This window comes from Magallana gigas, chromosome 3 (genome assembly GCF_963853765.1).
Source record: "Magallana gigas chromosome 3, xbMagGiga1.1, whole genome shotgun sequence".
Lineage (NCBI taxonomy): Eukaryota > Metazoa > Mollusca > Bivalvia > Ostreida > Ostreidae > Magallana > Magallana gigas.
This window is the reverse complement of record NC_088855.1, coordinates 3,731,539-3,747,306: the sequence shown is the minus strand read 5'-3', so window position 1 is coordinate 3,747,306 and position 15,768 is coordinate 3,731,539. Positions and strand designations below refer to the sequence as shown.

At 33.4% G+C, this 15,768-nt stretch overlaps 2 protein-coding genes and 1 long non-coding RNA gene across 3 annotated transcripts; 2 read left to right on the top strand and 1 right to left on the bottom strand.

Moving 5' to 3' along the window:
* The first annotated feature begins 5,271 nt into the window (after nucleotides 1–5,271).
* On the top strand, nucleotides 5,272–7,652 carry LOC105346946 (EF-hand calcium-binding domain-containing protein 1). Its single transcript, XM_011455749.4, has 4 exons — nucleotides 5,272–5,283; nucleotides 5,439–5,586; nucleotides 5,671–5,821; nucleotides 7,515–7,652. Exons 2-4 carry the CDS (start codon nucleotides 5,440–5,442, stop codon nucleotides 7,574–7,576), a joined length of 360 nt encoding a protein of 119 aa, XP_011454051.1. The 5' UTR covers nucleotides 5,272–5,283; nucleotide 5,439; the 3' UTR covers nucleotides 7,577–7,652.
* A 3,755-nt stretch (nucleotides 7,653–11,407) lies between these two features.
* LOC136273547 (uncharacterized) lies at nucleotides 11,408–12,212 on the top strand. Its single transcript, XR_010711706.1, has 3 exons — nucleotides 11,408–11,513; nucleotides 11,602–11,752; nucleotides 12,125–12,212. It is a non-coding gene; the product is annotated as an uncharacterized lncRNA (long non-coding RNA).
* A 1,056-nt stretch (nucleotides 12,213–13,268) lies between these two features.
* On the bottom strand, nucleotides 13,269–15,768 carry LOC117692571 (adenosine receptor A2a). Its single transcript, XM_034480902.2, has one exon. The coding sequence runs from the start codon at nucleotides 15,083–15,085 to the stop codon at nucleotides 14,162–14,164; it is 924 nt and encodes a 307-aa protein (XP_034336793.1). The 5' UTR covers nucleotides 15,086–15,768; the 3' UTR covers nucleotides 13,269–14,161.

Sequence of the window (15,768 nt, the reverse complement as noted above, 5' to 3'; positions counted from 1 at the left end):
ACGCCTTTGTGGCCGTTCCGGCCTTTGATTTTAGTTTATCCATGCAAATGTGATATTGTGGAAACATGTAACTGTATTTATTGGTATAAATAGTTAAAAAATGAATAGCCCTACAATAAATAAAAACAATAAAGATATACGGCATAAAATAGTACAATAGGAATAAATTGCATTCAAGGGGAATAATTCTTTACATCAATCCATTATTGCGTTAGGTATTCGTGTATCTAAAAATAGGTTTACAATGGTATTCACCTATAATGTCTATAAAGACATCACTATATTATTCTAAATCATAAAATATAGTTAAACAAACCATTCTAAAGGATTGCGCTCTTGTACAGTATTATGACGCTATGGTATATACATGTATACTATCTGGTATGACAACTACAATTTATTGTTAAGTTTACATTAATAAACTTGTACTTCAATTGGTTTTTAGTTTTGTCTTCTTTGATTTTATTGGTTGATAGAGATTTCCCTCCAAATTCTTAGTGCTGGTTTGTTATATTTCTTTGTCATATCAAAGAGAATGGATGTTATAATTTGAAAGCTTACTGTTGAATTTTAACAAACTCTACCTATTGATAAATTTATATTACTAATTCATATAATTTTAATTTTAATAGTTCCACTTTGTAAACTTTACAATAATTTGTAGTTGCCATACCAGATACCAGATTGTATATAAACCATAGAGTCATAATACTGTACAATAGCACATTCCCTTAGAATGGTATGTTTAACTATATTTTATGATTTAGAATAATAAAGTGATGTCTTTATAGACATAAAAGATGAATATCATTGTGAACCTATTTTTAAATTCATGAATACATAACGTAATTCATACATGTATAATGGATTGATGTAAAGAGTTATTCCCCTTGAATGCAACTTATTCCTACTGTAATATTTTTATGCCATATATTTATATTGTTGTTATTTATTGTAGGGTTATTCATTTTTTACTATCTATACCAATAAATACTGGAGATGCCCAGAACCCGGACAGGCGTTTGATTTCTTTGACATACAACAACTAAAAACCCTCACGTGATTTAGCGTGAATGCAATGTGCATGCGCAAGATTATAGAATCCAAACAATCCAGATGATTTCCCCTGCATATTTTGAGCAATTTTCGTTATATATAAATTAACGAAGCTTGATTGAGAAAAAATAAAAACAAAATGGTAATCTTCATGTGCCAATGATGTTTCAAATATGTTAAACAAAATAGAGTACTCTTCTGATTAATCGGTATTGAAGGTCAACAATTCGAGTCTATTATTTTAATGTATTAGTATAGATGGCCTAGGACGTCTTTATGTGGGTGCAGCTATCTGAAAGGTGCTTCTTGCTATCAGTCATTACAAATGAATTGATCTCAAAAACTAGAGTATCATAAATGAAATTCATATGAATCCTCAAAGATCCAAGCAATTTTCCTATAATTTAACATTACCTTTCTATGCAATGTACACTTAATTAATGTAAGATATAGCAGAACTGTCTGAACATATTTGAAAAATTTAATGCATGGTTGAAAAGAGGCTTCGTTTTCCTGTAAACATGCAGAACTAATTAATGAAAATCAAACTGCATTTTTACATTAGGGTTATGAAATTATGTATGTACATTTTAAAAAAAATGTTTAATAAGTGAATCTGATGCATAATTTCATGACTTGTATTGGTCATAATTTAATTTCATTTATGACGTAAACTACACATTGTTTTCATGAAGCATATTGCTCACTCTGTAAAATAGTGCGTGTAATAGAGTTTGTGGTACATGTTTTTGTAACGGTGTAAATTTTTTTTTAAATTTAAATATTTTATTGTCCCAGACAACTTAAACATTTATTTGATGTCAGGGTTGGGAGGCCCTGAAGTCATCAAATTTACAATATTATTGTGAAAAAAGCTGTACATAGGACATTTTTGCATATACACACACATTCATCCAGAGTTTATGGTTGTGTACACAGAGTAACTATATATACTTAGATTGTTCGAGTTTAAAACAAAAGAAAAAAAACAGAAGTGGAAAAATATAGAGTCTAAATTTAAAAAAAACAGAGGACACTTCTTGAAGTACTAGGCTCTTTTCGATCTAAATCCTACTTTTTTAGTCACAATAAGATTTCAACTGCAAACATGCCCCCAAAGAACGGGTAAAAAGGCTGACGGACCCCTTGACGAATTTGTGAAAGGCAGAGACCAGGCATCGGTATCTCAGTGTCATATAATTGGTATTGAAAAACCTCTAACATGTGTTAGCCTACGTTTATTATCGTCCACTTTTGTGACTGGAACATGTTGCCTAAGATTAATTATGCATAATTTTGAATGCTTGTTTGTCTTCCACCTCAGTGTCCTAGTATCTCATCCTTATATTATTCCGCACAATGCTGGAAGGAATTTTTTCATTTACGATTGACTTTCAGCACGCTAGAATGTATGAATGTGTTTTTGTTTATGGGCTTGTACTAAATACTTTGATTGATAATGATTGAATTTAAGATTATATCCCTAAATTGTAGAGGGCTCCATGATGTTAAAAAACGAAAAGATGTGTTCAAATATTTGCGAGAACAAAAAGCATCCCTGTACTGTTTACAAGATACTCACTGTACTGAAAATGATAAAAGTGTTGTATATGCACAATGGGGCCTGGATTTTTTAATGAGCCCAGGTAATTCAAATTCAAGGGGTACACTGACTCTTACTAATAATAATTTCGAATATACTGTTTCAAAAGTTAAGTCAGATCCCAATGGAAATTATTTTGTCTCTAGTATACTTGTTGATAACAAATACTCTCTAACTATTGTAAACTTGTATGGTCCAAATAGAGATTCTCCAGATTTTTATAGAGATCTCTCTAATATTATTGAAGAATTCAGTGACGATTTTATAATCGTGTGTGGAGATTGGAACCTTGCTCAAAACTTCAACCTAGACTGTCATAATTATCTTAAAGAAAATAATTTAAAAAATAAATTAGAAGTCATTAAGCTACAAGAAAAATTTAACTTGGTGGACCCATGGAGAATAAATAATCATTATGCAAGAACATGGAGTAAAAAAACACCTATCAAACAAGCTACTGGATTATATTTTTTTTAATATCTGAAGAGTTAATGTCACTTTTACATAGATTAACTATCAATATTACCCGGTTATAGGACAGATCACTCTATTATTGAATTACAATTAAAATTTAACAATTTTACAACGGTGTTAAATTATTCTTTAGGCTATATTAATTAATCATCATGTATATTTATAGTTAATCGCTGCAAATATTATTCTTATATTATAACAACTTAAATAACTTAATACCTCTTAAGCATTGAATGCTTAATTTTTGGATGTCGTTGGTCCTGTCGTCGGTCCTGTAACACACCAAGCGTTGCAGACAAATTGAATACCGCACGGTATGATAATTTGTCTGCACCGCTTGGTGTGTTACAGGACCGATGACATCCAAAAATAATAAGCATTCAGTGCTTATATTTATATTCATAATAATGGTTTTTTTCAATGAAATATATGTGTACTGTCGCTGTAAAGCCATTATATACTCTCTTAGTAAGGATATAAACATACATTGAACAGTAATTTTAAGGAGTACCGGGGGTAGATCTAATTTAATGATTTTTTTTTCATAAGTACATATAAAATTGGTTATGTAAGATTGAACGTTTCATTTAATTTTACAAAAATAAATATTCTCAAAACACGTGGGGACGTTTATATTTGTGCTCATGGCTCATGAATTATAAAAGTGTATTCATAGAAAATTGAACGTCGCAGATATAAGGGGAATATACACTGGGCAAAGTCACAGAACAGTTGATATTTCAATTGACGTCTTTGTATATTAGCATACATTATATCTTCTATAAGTTCATGTTACTAAAATGTCAGAAGTTACTTAACAGCGATTTGATAAATGATTTCTTTATATATCTTATATTATCCGTTCTTTGTGTTATTATTCCATTGTTAACTATGTATAATTGGGAATCGTGAACAATTGTCACTTAGATTCAAATCTTCCGTGCTGATACATCCCACATTCATGTAAAAGTAATTTCAAAGCTTGTCTAATTAAAGGTATTTTAAAACACTATATTGCTTGTTAACTTGTTGAGGTTTATCAAGTCTGGGTCCAACAGCAAGAGGTCTAAACAACAAAATTCAAGTTACCAATTTTTTTACTGATTGATCGTAAGCATACTACCATGATCTGCTGCAGAGCCAAGGTAAACTAGATGTGATTCCATGATGCTTGCAAAGAGTAGGAATGAAGGGCTAAGGGAGATTTTGATAAGATTTCCCTACTTACGTCTGTATTAAACCTTGAAACCCTACTGTGGTCCTATTATCGATAAGAGTGCCATAATTTGAACAAATTACATGTAGAATCTATTCTAAACTACGGCACGTTCTTATAAATATCGCCATTTTTTGTTTTTAAGAAAACTATTTTGATTGGGGTACAATGTTAAAAAAAGTGTTTCGTCATTTATTTTGGTCAAGTTTATTTAAATTGGGAAAGTAATTCCAGAGAAGGTTTTCATAACACATACTGAAATCATATTAAAATCAAAGTGGCATGGTTGTGCACAACTATTTGTGCATACTCCTTTAAGCTCATTCTGACTGAGCTATTCTGATGAATTTCTGTTCAATGTCCGTCTGTCTGTAAAGCATCCTTAGGTAAAGGAAATTAAAGGCTGTTAAAACAAAATTATGGAATTTATGACAAAAAGTCTTCTGAGTAACGTATATTCTTATCAATCTTATTTATTCTGATATAAAAGTAAAAACAACAAAGATATACCTGGCATTGTAACTTGCAAGAAAGTAAAAGGAAAAAGGAAAGAATGGCAACTCATATCATCACATACATCATGAGAGAGTCAAATAGCTAATAAACTAAAATGTATTAAAGCATTCACCTGTCACTTGTTTGTCTTGCATTGAAGTTTGGTTCGATTTTGAATCACCCATATAAAAAAATTACAGAGGAGTGACACATCTGCGTGAATTGCAATATATGGCCCCATATAAAAGGTTTAGTGTTTGATTCGTTATCGAAGTCAAGCTGCAGTTTATTTAGCGAAAAGAACTATTGAGAACCAACAACAGACAATTATGCTGTAATTCATTTGAACAGATTTTGTCGATTTTTTCAGAAAATATGTATAAATATTCGTTTCAAAGCTACAATGTTGTAGAACTAGATAAGTGTTCACTACAGAGAGGTATGTTAGCTGATTGTGTCATGATATCAATAGTAATGTATCGTAAAAAAGAATTTTAAAGTCATAATACCCCTCGAGCTTGTAGTATTCAATCTCTATAAAATGGAGTTGATAGTTTTACAATTTTAAACAGGTTGTAATTTTGTTTCCTTTAGAATGAAGCTTCCGTTTTTGCTTGTATTCCTGGGAATCACTTGGTGTCTTATTGGCGAATCAGAGGGATCGTGGTGGAGAAAACGTCGCTGTCGCAGAATCTGTATAGCTAAATATTGCCGAACGGTGTGTCTTGGAAAAAGAAGCGAAGTAAGTACATTTATAGTTCGTCAATTCGACCTGATGCAAAGACATCGATTTGGTATCAACTCATTCCCAATCCTCTCATGTTAGGTGTCTGGTAGTTCCCCACTACCTTGCGACTTTGCGGCCTGGGACAAGAACGGGGACGGCCATGTTGATTTGGAGGAGTTTTCTTCTATGGCCTATCCATTTGTCAAAGAGGGAGATTTGGCGTCAGTCTTTCAAGCTACTGACGCGGATGGTAAGTATATTAATGCTTGATTTAATCAAGTCCTCAAACTGAGTAAAGTCCACAATTCTTTAAAGGGATTTGGGCACGATTTGAGATCAATTTTTTTTTTATTTCTTATGTATAAAATGGTTTACTGGTGCATTTTAAGTGATTGACCAAAATCTTTACTGTTAAAGTCAAGTTACAAGCGAGATACAGAGGTAAGAATTGATTGTTATGTAAACAACGCACGAGTCTTATAGTTGTTTATTGAAAATGTAATGTAGAGAATTCCCATTTCTTAGACAAAATTACATGTAAAAAACCAATTTAACATTATATAAATAGTGCCTGTTTGGGAGAGTAACAGTTGAAATTGACACCCCGAGGAAACCATTGTCAACCGACGCGAAGCGGAGGTTGACAATGGTTTCCTCGGGATGTCAATTTCAACTGTTACCCTCCCAAACAGGCACTATTTATTTTATCATACCGAATGTCTTAATTTTAGAGAATTTTTATAGAAATGACTTGAATTCTACGGCGAACCGTACGCGCATAATTTACGTGCATGTAACAATTCGTTGTGTTACCCGTTGCTAAGTGTGTTACTAACGCTGAGGGTAATAGAACGGATTACCAACTGCGTCTTAACCAATCAGATTTCAGTATTTAACATGAAAGTATAATAATATTTAATATCTTCATAAATACTATTATCAACAAAAGAAATACATTGTATACATTTGATTGAAACTTACACCAATACAACACATATGACAACAATTTTCGAGCTTCGTTAACAAAACAAAGAACTATGAACTCTGTATCTTGCTTATAACTTGATATTTGACTTCCAAATTTTGATATTGCATTAAAAACTTCTATATCTATCGGTATAATAACTGAAAATGAAAAAAATAAAATTTGAAAATTTTCAGTAAAATCGTGTCCAAGTCCCTTTTATTAAAATATATATGTCAACAAACTTATGGTTATAACAAACTAGCCAAATGTGTGGTAGTTGGACTTAAAAAGCTATTGACAGACTTTGTTTAATAAACAAAATTTACTTTTTCAAGTCTTAACTTTGTACATGTCAACAAAAAGGCGACTAAGAACATTTTGTGTTTTTCTGGTATGTGAAATCATCAAACTTTTTAGTGACAACCAATTTCACAAAAGTTATGCTTGCTTAAAGCCTATATGCTAGCTGCTTGTCTAAATCAATGCATTAAATGTTTGACAAGAAACTTAGCTGTATAGGTGTAAAACCGTTTTAAAACCAGCTTGGACTTAGGGCAGTACGTGACAAACTCCAATTTGATGAAGGCAGGGTCTTCTCATAGTTAACTGTCCAGTCATTTGCTAATAGATATGAATACATTGAACGCAATGACACTCGTCCGACTTCATCCAGGGATATATATTCCGTTGAACAGCGTCAATTGCACACAAAAGTGCATATCTTGGCAAAAAACTTTCCAGTTTTGGCAGTCTATGAATATTAATCAGTTTCTCTTAGCGAATCATAAGAAAGAAGGTCAATATTTGAAAGCTTGTTTTGATGAGCAACTAGATAGTAACATCCCACCGAGAGTCCAAGCTCTTGTTAGAATGGAACTAATTAATAGCTACTGTACATTTGCACTGATGCTAGATCTAAGGGATTTATTCGTTACTCTCGAAGATTTATAATATTCTCTTCTCTCTCTATTTGCAGGAAACCAACAGATTTCGAAGACAGAACTACACAAAGCTGAATTAATGTTTGAAAAATGTTAGATAATAGTTGATGCAAAAATAAATCACATACTGAAGCACTAGTCACGTGATTGTTCCAAACGATTGATATGTCTACATTTAAGGCAGCGTTTGTCCTCATAAAAGGTGATTATTTAACAAACCGTTAAGCCCAGCATACATGTACACTCAATACACATTTCAGTTTTCTGAATGTCCTGGTGTATGCACGAAATCTCTCTCTCTCTCTCTCTCTCTCTCTCTCTCTCTCTCTCTCTCTAGGTGTCATGCAACGAATTGTAGTTGATACATCATGTATAATGTAGTCAATTATTCATAGCTTTTAATCCATAGCGTGTTTTTCATTTTACTAAAAATTACAACTCCACTGTTAAAACTGTAACTGAATGTGGAGTTCATTCGTGCATTTATACTTATGAACAGGCAGGTACATGTATCAACTCGAAGGGAAAAAAGCTTGCTCCGTTCTTTTATGAATTTACAAACAAATGGGTTATAAAATACAATTGATTAAAAATAATAAACTTATAATGTACACTGAACATACAGATTGATGCTAATATTTCAGATGAAAATTTATTGATGTATTTATTTACAGAAACTTTATTGATGTATCTATTCTATACGTCCATGCTCAAATGTCCGCTTGTCAGCCTTCAAGTCAACACATAATCAAAGTACTGAAGTACTGAAAGCCGGGTTCTTTTGATGTGTCAATATGCATATTGTGTGGTAAAGACTGAATTAAATTTCTTTTTCTCTCTTTCTCTCTCTCATGCTTTTAATGTCGGCAAAGCGTCAGAGAGCGACCAAATTTTGTGAGCAGCTATAAACAAAAATATGCCTGTCTAGTAGAAAAAAGTTCAACAGTTGCTGCCTTGAATTTTGCAACAAGCGTTATATATTCAATTCCCATTTCTTCAACTCGCAGCAAAGTAGTTCATGGAAATTCATGCTCATTGTACGTGTCCAAAAATGCATAGTCTTGTTTTCAAAACACATTATTAATAAGAAAACTAAAAAAGATATACAGTTCTCTCAAAATTAAAAAACCAAAACGTGGCTCTTTGTATAACTATTTGGTATAGCGTAAGATTTTACTTTGACGCTGTTTGGTTTTTTGTTTACTTTTGAAGTTGTGCTATTTATAGTAACATTGGCGATTTGCTTGCCTAAAGCCATGTCTCTGCTTTCAACAGAGCCCGGATAAAAACTGAATCGATATTAATTTTAGATTCAAGATGATTTTAAAAATGAAATTGGACCTTTCATCTATTGAAATAATGGTAAATTAACACAATCATGAATTTAAAAAAAATACAAAAAGTTCCACAAGTATGAAGATGTTTGTAAGGATCGAACCCACACGATATGTCTGTTTAAAGCCATTTTCAAAAAAATGCCACAGGTATGAATTTTTTTATATGATGACGAATTGCGGACTTTTTGCAAATGTTATGTGACAAAAACACTCCTGTCTATCTAAAATGGACCAAAGTTCCAAATTTTGACATCATTATAATGTAAAACCTGAAAAATAGGGAGCATGCACACACCTACTCTTTAAATGATCGTCAGAAAAATTCTTTAAAAAACATTATATAGATTGGAATGCATGGAATTATACACTATTTTATTGTCATAATACTCTGCTGAATTTAAGAGATTTTAAATATTCATTTAGAACTTCTACATTAGAACTATGATGTCGAATATCATTGAAAAGTGTTCATCAAAATATACATGTGTTCTAGTCTTTTTAAGTCTTTGTACATGTATACATTCACTGCCCAGGCCATGGGTTAGATGTTTGTTTATAAAACCTTATTAAATTATTATCTTAAAAAATTGGTATTCAAGTCAACAAAGCAATATTGATTGCAAATTAAGCACATATGTAAAAGTCATCGTGTCATGAGATTACTTATCAGTAGTTTAAAGAGGCACACATGCCCTGACGGTCACCTGAGCACCATAGCCCTTAGAATGTCATGTCTGAGCCCCATGTTTGCATTTTAAGCTTCATCTTGAAGTCTAAACCCTAATCTGAGACTCCTCTGACTGTTACCCAACTTCTATTATTTGATGTTTGAGAAACATTCATAAAACTGTTGTAATATGGTGTTGGGCTGGTGTTCAAGAAATGAAGAGAATGACCGTATTTATCACCATCCCTTCCAATAAAAAGCCTAAACCTCTACCCCATGGCCTGGGCAGTGAATTTCTCAATTTAACATCAGGGCATTATGAACATAGTGACAATGCATGACTCTATCTCCAACTACTGTGATGGTAAAGAATAAAATATAATTAAATCAATATATTTTTACAATGTGGCCATATTGACCCCACCTTAGGGACTGCACCCCTGACTTATGAACAATGAATTTCAAAAAGTATGTAAAGATTTTAAAGACATCATAACCATGATTTAATTTTCTCATACCAATATAAAAAAAAGAAGAATTTTAGAGAATTTAAATATACTGCCAGATTGGCCATGCTCTAGAGCATGCGCATCTGTCTCAGGGGTCATGAATTTCACAATTTACATGAAGGACTTCGTGGACATCACAGGCATGCATTTAGTTTTTCACAAATATATATGGGAGTAATTAAATACATTTTTACTATATGGACATATGGGATACGCCCTCGTGTCTGAACCTCTGTCCCAAGTTTAATGAATTTCGAAATTTAGGTAGAAGTCTTCATGCACATCATAATTTAGTTTTATTTATTTATATATGGGAGTAGAGAAGTAGATGTTTAATGATTTATTGAATAAATACATTTTTACTATTTGGCCATATTGGCCCCACCCTAGGATCTGAACCTCTCACCCAGGGGCCATGATTTTCACTATTTGGCAGAGGGTTTATAATTATAAAATCATTGTGAATTCATTATGACTTAATAAATTATTTTCAACTTAATTATATCCCTTTAGATCTTACCAAAGTATTAAACTACTGTATATATTATTCAGAGCGTATGTACAGCGAATTCACAAAATAACATCCCACGTAAATCTTGGCGATTATTTGGAAATGCAAAGTTTTTGGTTCCCGTGAATTGAAGCTATTCCTCTATAAGCAAATTTTATACAGCAAGGACACAATGTTAATTACTTTTACCTGTGAGTAAGAAGAATAAACTCTAAAACTTACGATTCCTATAACCCCTCCCCCCACTCCGCGACCCAGAGAGAATCAAACGCGTAATTAACTAATAATGACTCAGAAAATCTTTGTTAATACTATATATCGCTTCTTAAAGACCCATCAACCACCTTTTTGCATTGAAAGTTGGTTCATTTTGAAAACAGCCTGTAGATTCGTCCATATCATTTAATAGAGGAGTGACACGTCAGTTTGAATTGCAATAAACAGAAGTATGGTCCTAAATTAACAGCCAGTGTTTGATTAGTGAACTCAAGCATCAGTATATTGAACACAAGAGTCATTGCGAATTAACAACAGATTTATGATGCGGTAATTTACTTGAACAGGTTTTGTAGATTTGGCAGCATAAAAATATAAATATCAGATTAAAAGTTACAATGCTGTTGAATTTGTACACTACAGAAAAGGTATGTAAAATTCAAATTTTGACACAATATAAAGAAATATGTCTGGAAAACATTAGTTAAACAAGTTGAAAATCCCCAAAAACATTACATGTAGTATTATATTTCTATGAAATATATGAAATAGTGGCAGTATGCATCCTAGTACTTGTGACAGTTTTCTTTAACTTAGAATGAAGGTTTCACTTTTGCTTGTATTAATCGTGATCACGTGGTGTATGATTGACGAATCGGAGGGTGCAAGGAGGAGACGCCGATTTAGAAGTCTGTGGCATAGTCTGTAGTTACAAATGTGTAAGATATTGTTCAAAGTGTGCACCAGTATGCCCTAAAGTTTGCAAAAGAGTTTGTGGAGGAAAAAGAAGCGAGGTGGGTACGTTTATATTTTGTCCATTCGACCTTTTTACAAAGACATCGATTCAGTTTAACCTCTTCTTTCTCAATCCTTTCATGTAAGGTGTCTGGTAGTTCCCCACTACCTTGTAACTTTGCTGCCTGGGACAAGAACGGGGACGACCATGTTGATTTGGAGGAGTTTTCATCTGTAGCCTATCCTAACGTTAAAGAGGGGGATTTAGCGCTAGCCTTCCAATCTACAGATAAGGACGGTATGTCTACTTATGGGCGATATAATAAACTCCTCAAACGGAGAAAATTCCTCAATGCATGCTTAAATTGACGTATTTATGTTCACAAACCTGTTGAAACAATATAGGCAATATATATGTTGCTGGAACAAATTCTATAAAAATCCATTAACAGACTTAGTAAAATCAAAACAAAAAACCAACCATTTTGTTTTACTTAGTAAGGAGTAAGTAAATGTCGATGGAAAGTACGTATTGAGTATTGTCGGCTTTGTACAATCATCGAACCTTTTACATGTATTAAGCATCAATTTCACAAAATCTAAGCTTGTTCAAGCCTGAACGGTACGCTACGCTTGCTGCTAAATGATGTTTCTTTTACTTAATTTCCAGAAAACCAACAAATTTCGAAGTCAGAACTACACAAAGCTGAGATAATGTTTGGAATATGTTAGATAAATAAAGCACATACTGTTTCATTGTCACGTGATTGTAACAGACTGTTGACATGTCCATAGGCGACTATAGGCCTCCGAGAAGATGACAATCTTAATGAAAGGTTTAGCCTAGCCTACAATCAATACACAGTTCAGTCCTCCAAATGTTTGATACATGTACGGACTTACTCGGATAATAAAACGGCCCCAAACTGGATGTAGAGAAGAGTTCATACATCATGTAAAGTTAAGTCTATTCAACATAACTTTTAAAGCTATACACGCTATAATTTGCGTCAATTTTGAATAAAGGGGAAAATGTATGTGTTTGATTACTAATAAAAGTTACCTTTATTCTGTTAATTATAATGCTCAAATCGATCACGTAACAAATATATCAAATATTAAACAATAAAAAATATTTATTTTCCTGCCAGGAAAGTAATGCCTCCTCGTGAATATCAATCTATCACGTGATATCGACAGCTAAATTTAGCCTATCATACCAAAACTGGTGAAGGGTCAACATCTTCATAATTGTGATAGTTTCACAAAGGAAAGGATATTTTCAGTAAAGCATAAATTTGTCCGATATACGAGTACAAACAAAAGGAAAAAATACAAGCCTGTGAGTAGATATGAATACTTCCTTTAAAAAAATGACATAGACCTGTGTTTTTCCCCTATGTGCTATTTATAGATCCTATAAGTGTTAATGCAGAAGTAAGGGTATCGTGAATGGCAAGCGTATTTTACTCATTATACATGTATGTATTTCAAATTAACAACTGTTAAGCATATTAAAAATCAAGTTGGATATTTAATTAGGCAAACAATAACGACCACCTAGTTCTCCGCGGACATGCGCAATGAGGTCGGTTTGCTCTTCCTTCATCAATATTCATGAAAAGGTATATTTTCCTGGCAGGAAAATAAACAATTAAAAATCTATATCTTTGTAACGAGATGGAATTCACCCTTGTAATTTACAGATTAAGGATAACTTTTATAAGTAGACAAACACATGCGTTTTCACTGTCATTCAAAATTGACGCAAATTATAGCGTGTATAGCTTTAACACACAAATTGTAGTTTACATTCTAGTAGATAAAATCGAAACTTATCCACAGACACGTAACATCGCGGATAGGGTGAAAGGCACAAGCCCCTCTTCCTTTTTGAAATAAAATGTTCCATATTCTTTAATTTTATTTACTATAGAAAAAATAGATCTACAAGCTACTCAGTGATAAAAATACAATTGAATAATTTATAAACTTGTGTTGACTGCGCATGACGATTGGTGCTATTCACTTATTGTTGCATATGAATGTTCAATTGCCCGAATTTTATAAAGATGACATACAACTAAAATGAGGATATGTAGATAAGATTATGTCTAACAGTAAATGGTACGTGTAAATAGAAATCACAAACTTAAAAGGAAATATTTTAATTAACTGCCTTACAACAAATTAAAGTAAGTATAAACAAGATATCAAGCTATTGTTTATTTTCAACTCAACAAACTCGAAAAAAACTCACAAGTGTTTGAAAGGATTAGGCCCACAAGATATAAGTCAGTTCTCACTCATATAAGCCATTTAAGTAACAAAATGAAAAGTAACTTTCAAACGTTATATTACCAAAAAATATCTATATAAAGAATAATAAAATACTGTATAGTGGATTATTGCTCTAATTTTTACATCATAACTTTAAAAAACCTGGACAAACATATGGAGAACAGACCAAGTATTCAAAAAACGCCCCCCTCCAAAAAAAAATGTTTAAAAGTTCTGAAATATGCACCATAATTGGCCCGACCTAAGCATGTATTAGCCGCCTTACTCTGTGTCTTGAATTCGTTATTTATAATTAATTAATGCAAACGAGAATATACCATTTACTGCCAATAAGTTTAGTATGGAAATATTAAATGTACAATTTGGTTTTTGCCTCAAAGCTGATTTAACCAGAGAACAATAATTTTCAACTGCTACAGCGATGAGCTTTCGGGACAAACAACAGCAATTTACACAGTGCGTCCCTAAAGTGCCGATTCCGCATTACAAACAACAGAGGACTGGTAACAGAATTCAGAATGATGACAGCGTACAGAATCTGGAGGGTCACAATTGTTGCCAGTGTGTTTGGCGGCAGAAGAAACGTTCCAATCCAATAGGGCAGCCAGGAGAAGGTCGAGATGACAGACAGGAGTACCACGGTGGTGACCGCGGTGTGCTCACACCCCCGCCTCTTCCCACAATGCTCGCGGCGAACCCGCTGGATCAGCCGGCGGATTTTTCTGGAGTGTTTGTTTGCCACACGGAGGACGTAAAGATGGAAAGTCAGGTTGAGTAATAGAATTCCAATCATAGTGGCTTTAACAAAGAGTTTATGTCCTTGAGGAAAACTTTCCCACACACATTTACGGTACTCAGACCAGCTGTTCCACCCAAACGCCGGCATTAGATTGATTCCGAATCCAAACACATACGACATGACCACGTATAAAGCGACATATCGCTTCCTGATCTTAGAGTGTTTCCAGGGCCAAACAATACACATGTACCTGTCCAGCGCCAAACCTAGCTGTAGAAACACCGAACAACCAATCCCACCATGGAGGAGAACATAGTTTAGGAGACAGAAGTACTGGTTATGTCTGACAAAGACGTAACCGACTGAATACATCAGGTAGAAAGGCATACCCAGCAGGAGAATCATGTTGACAGCGGATAGCGCGAAAATTAGACGATCGTGAATTGAGTGCAAACACTCGAATTTACAGAACGTTGCTACCACTAAAGAGTTCATAATAATGGAGGTCAAGAAGATTAGTCCGTACATGGTCACCAAAGGTATCGTCCAGGCCTCCTTGGAGAATTCCCTGTCTTGGCTTGAATCGTTCATATTAAGTTTTTATAAATATGCGGTTTCCAATTCAAAATAATACATCTCTAAACATTTACTCCTTTGTGTTTTGAGCCATGTTGTTCACGCAATATGCAAGCTTATTTCTTGTGACACGGCTGACGAGTCTGTTTCCTTCGGAAGAAATGAAATACATCTGCTGAAGCCATGTCTTTATGTATAATACTTGGAGTAATTGAACTTCTGTGTCCAGTAGAATTGATATTGCTGCGGCTGTCCCGTAGCTAGGGTCCTATCGTGGCCAGAGATCTTAATTAGGTAGCTGCTATCAGTGTACATGGAGGGAACGATTGAACCGATACAAGCTGTAATTAAAATGACGGGAGGACGACATCCTATACCTGCAAAACTTGATAATAGTTTCAGGCATTGTCTGACGACATTGGAATGACAATTCTCCTATGTCAAGGGTGTGTTGAACGATATAAGTGGTTATATCACATGTTAGCATGGTTTTACTCAATCAGATCTAGAGGTCTGTATCAGGCCTTAACATCGAGTTCTATTCTACATGTTAGCATTATATATATATTCTTGTGAAGGTCTTTAGAGCTTCTTGTGTATAAAGAGATATTTTATATGATATTTCTTAAACCGTTCTTTACTTTTAGTTAGAATTGAATGGTCTGTAAAAGGTAGTTTGAGTTTAATTTGATCTAATT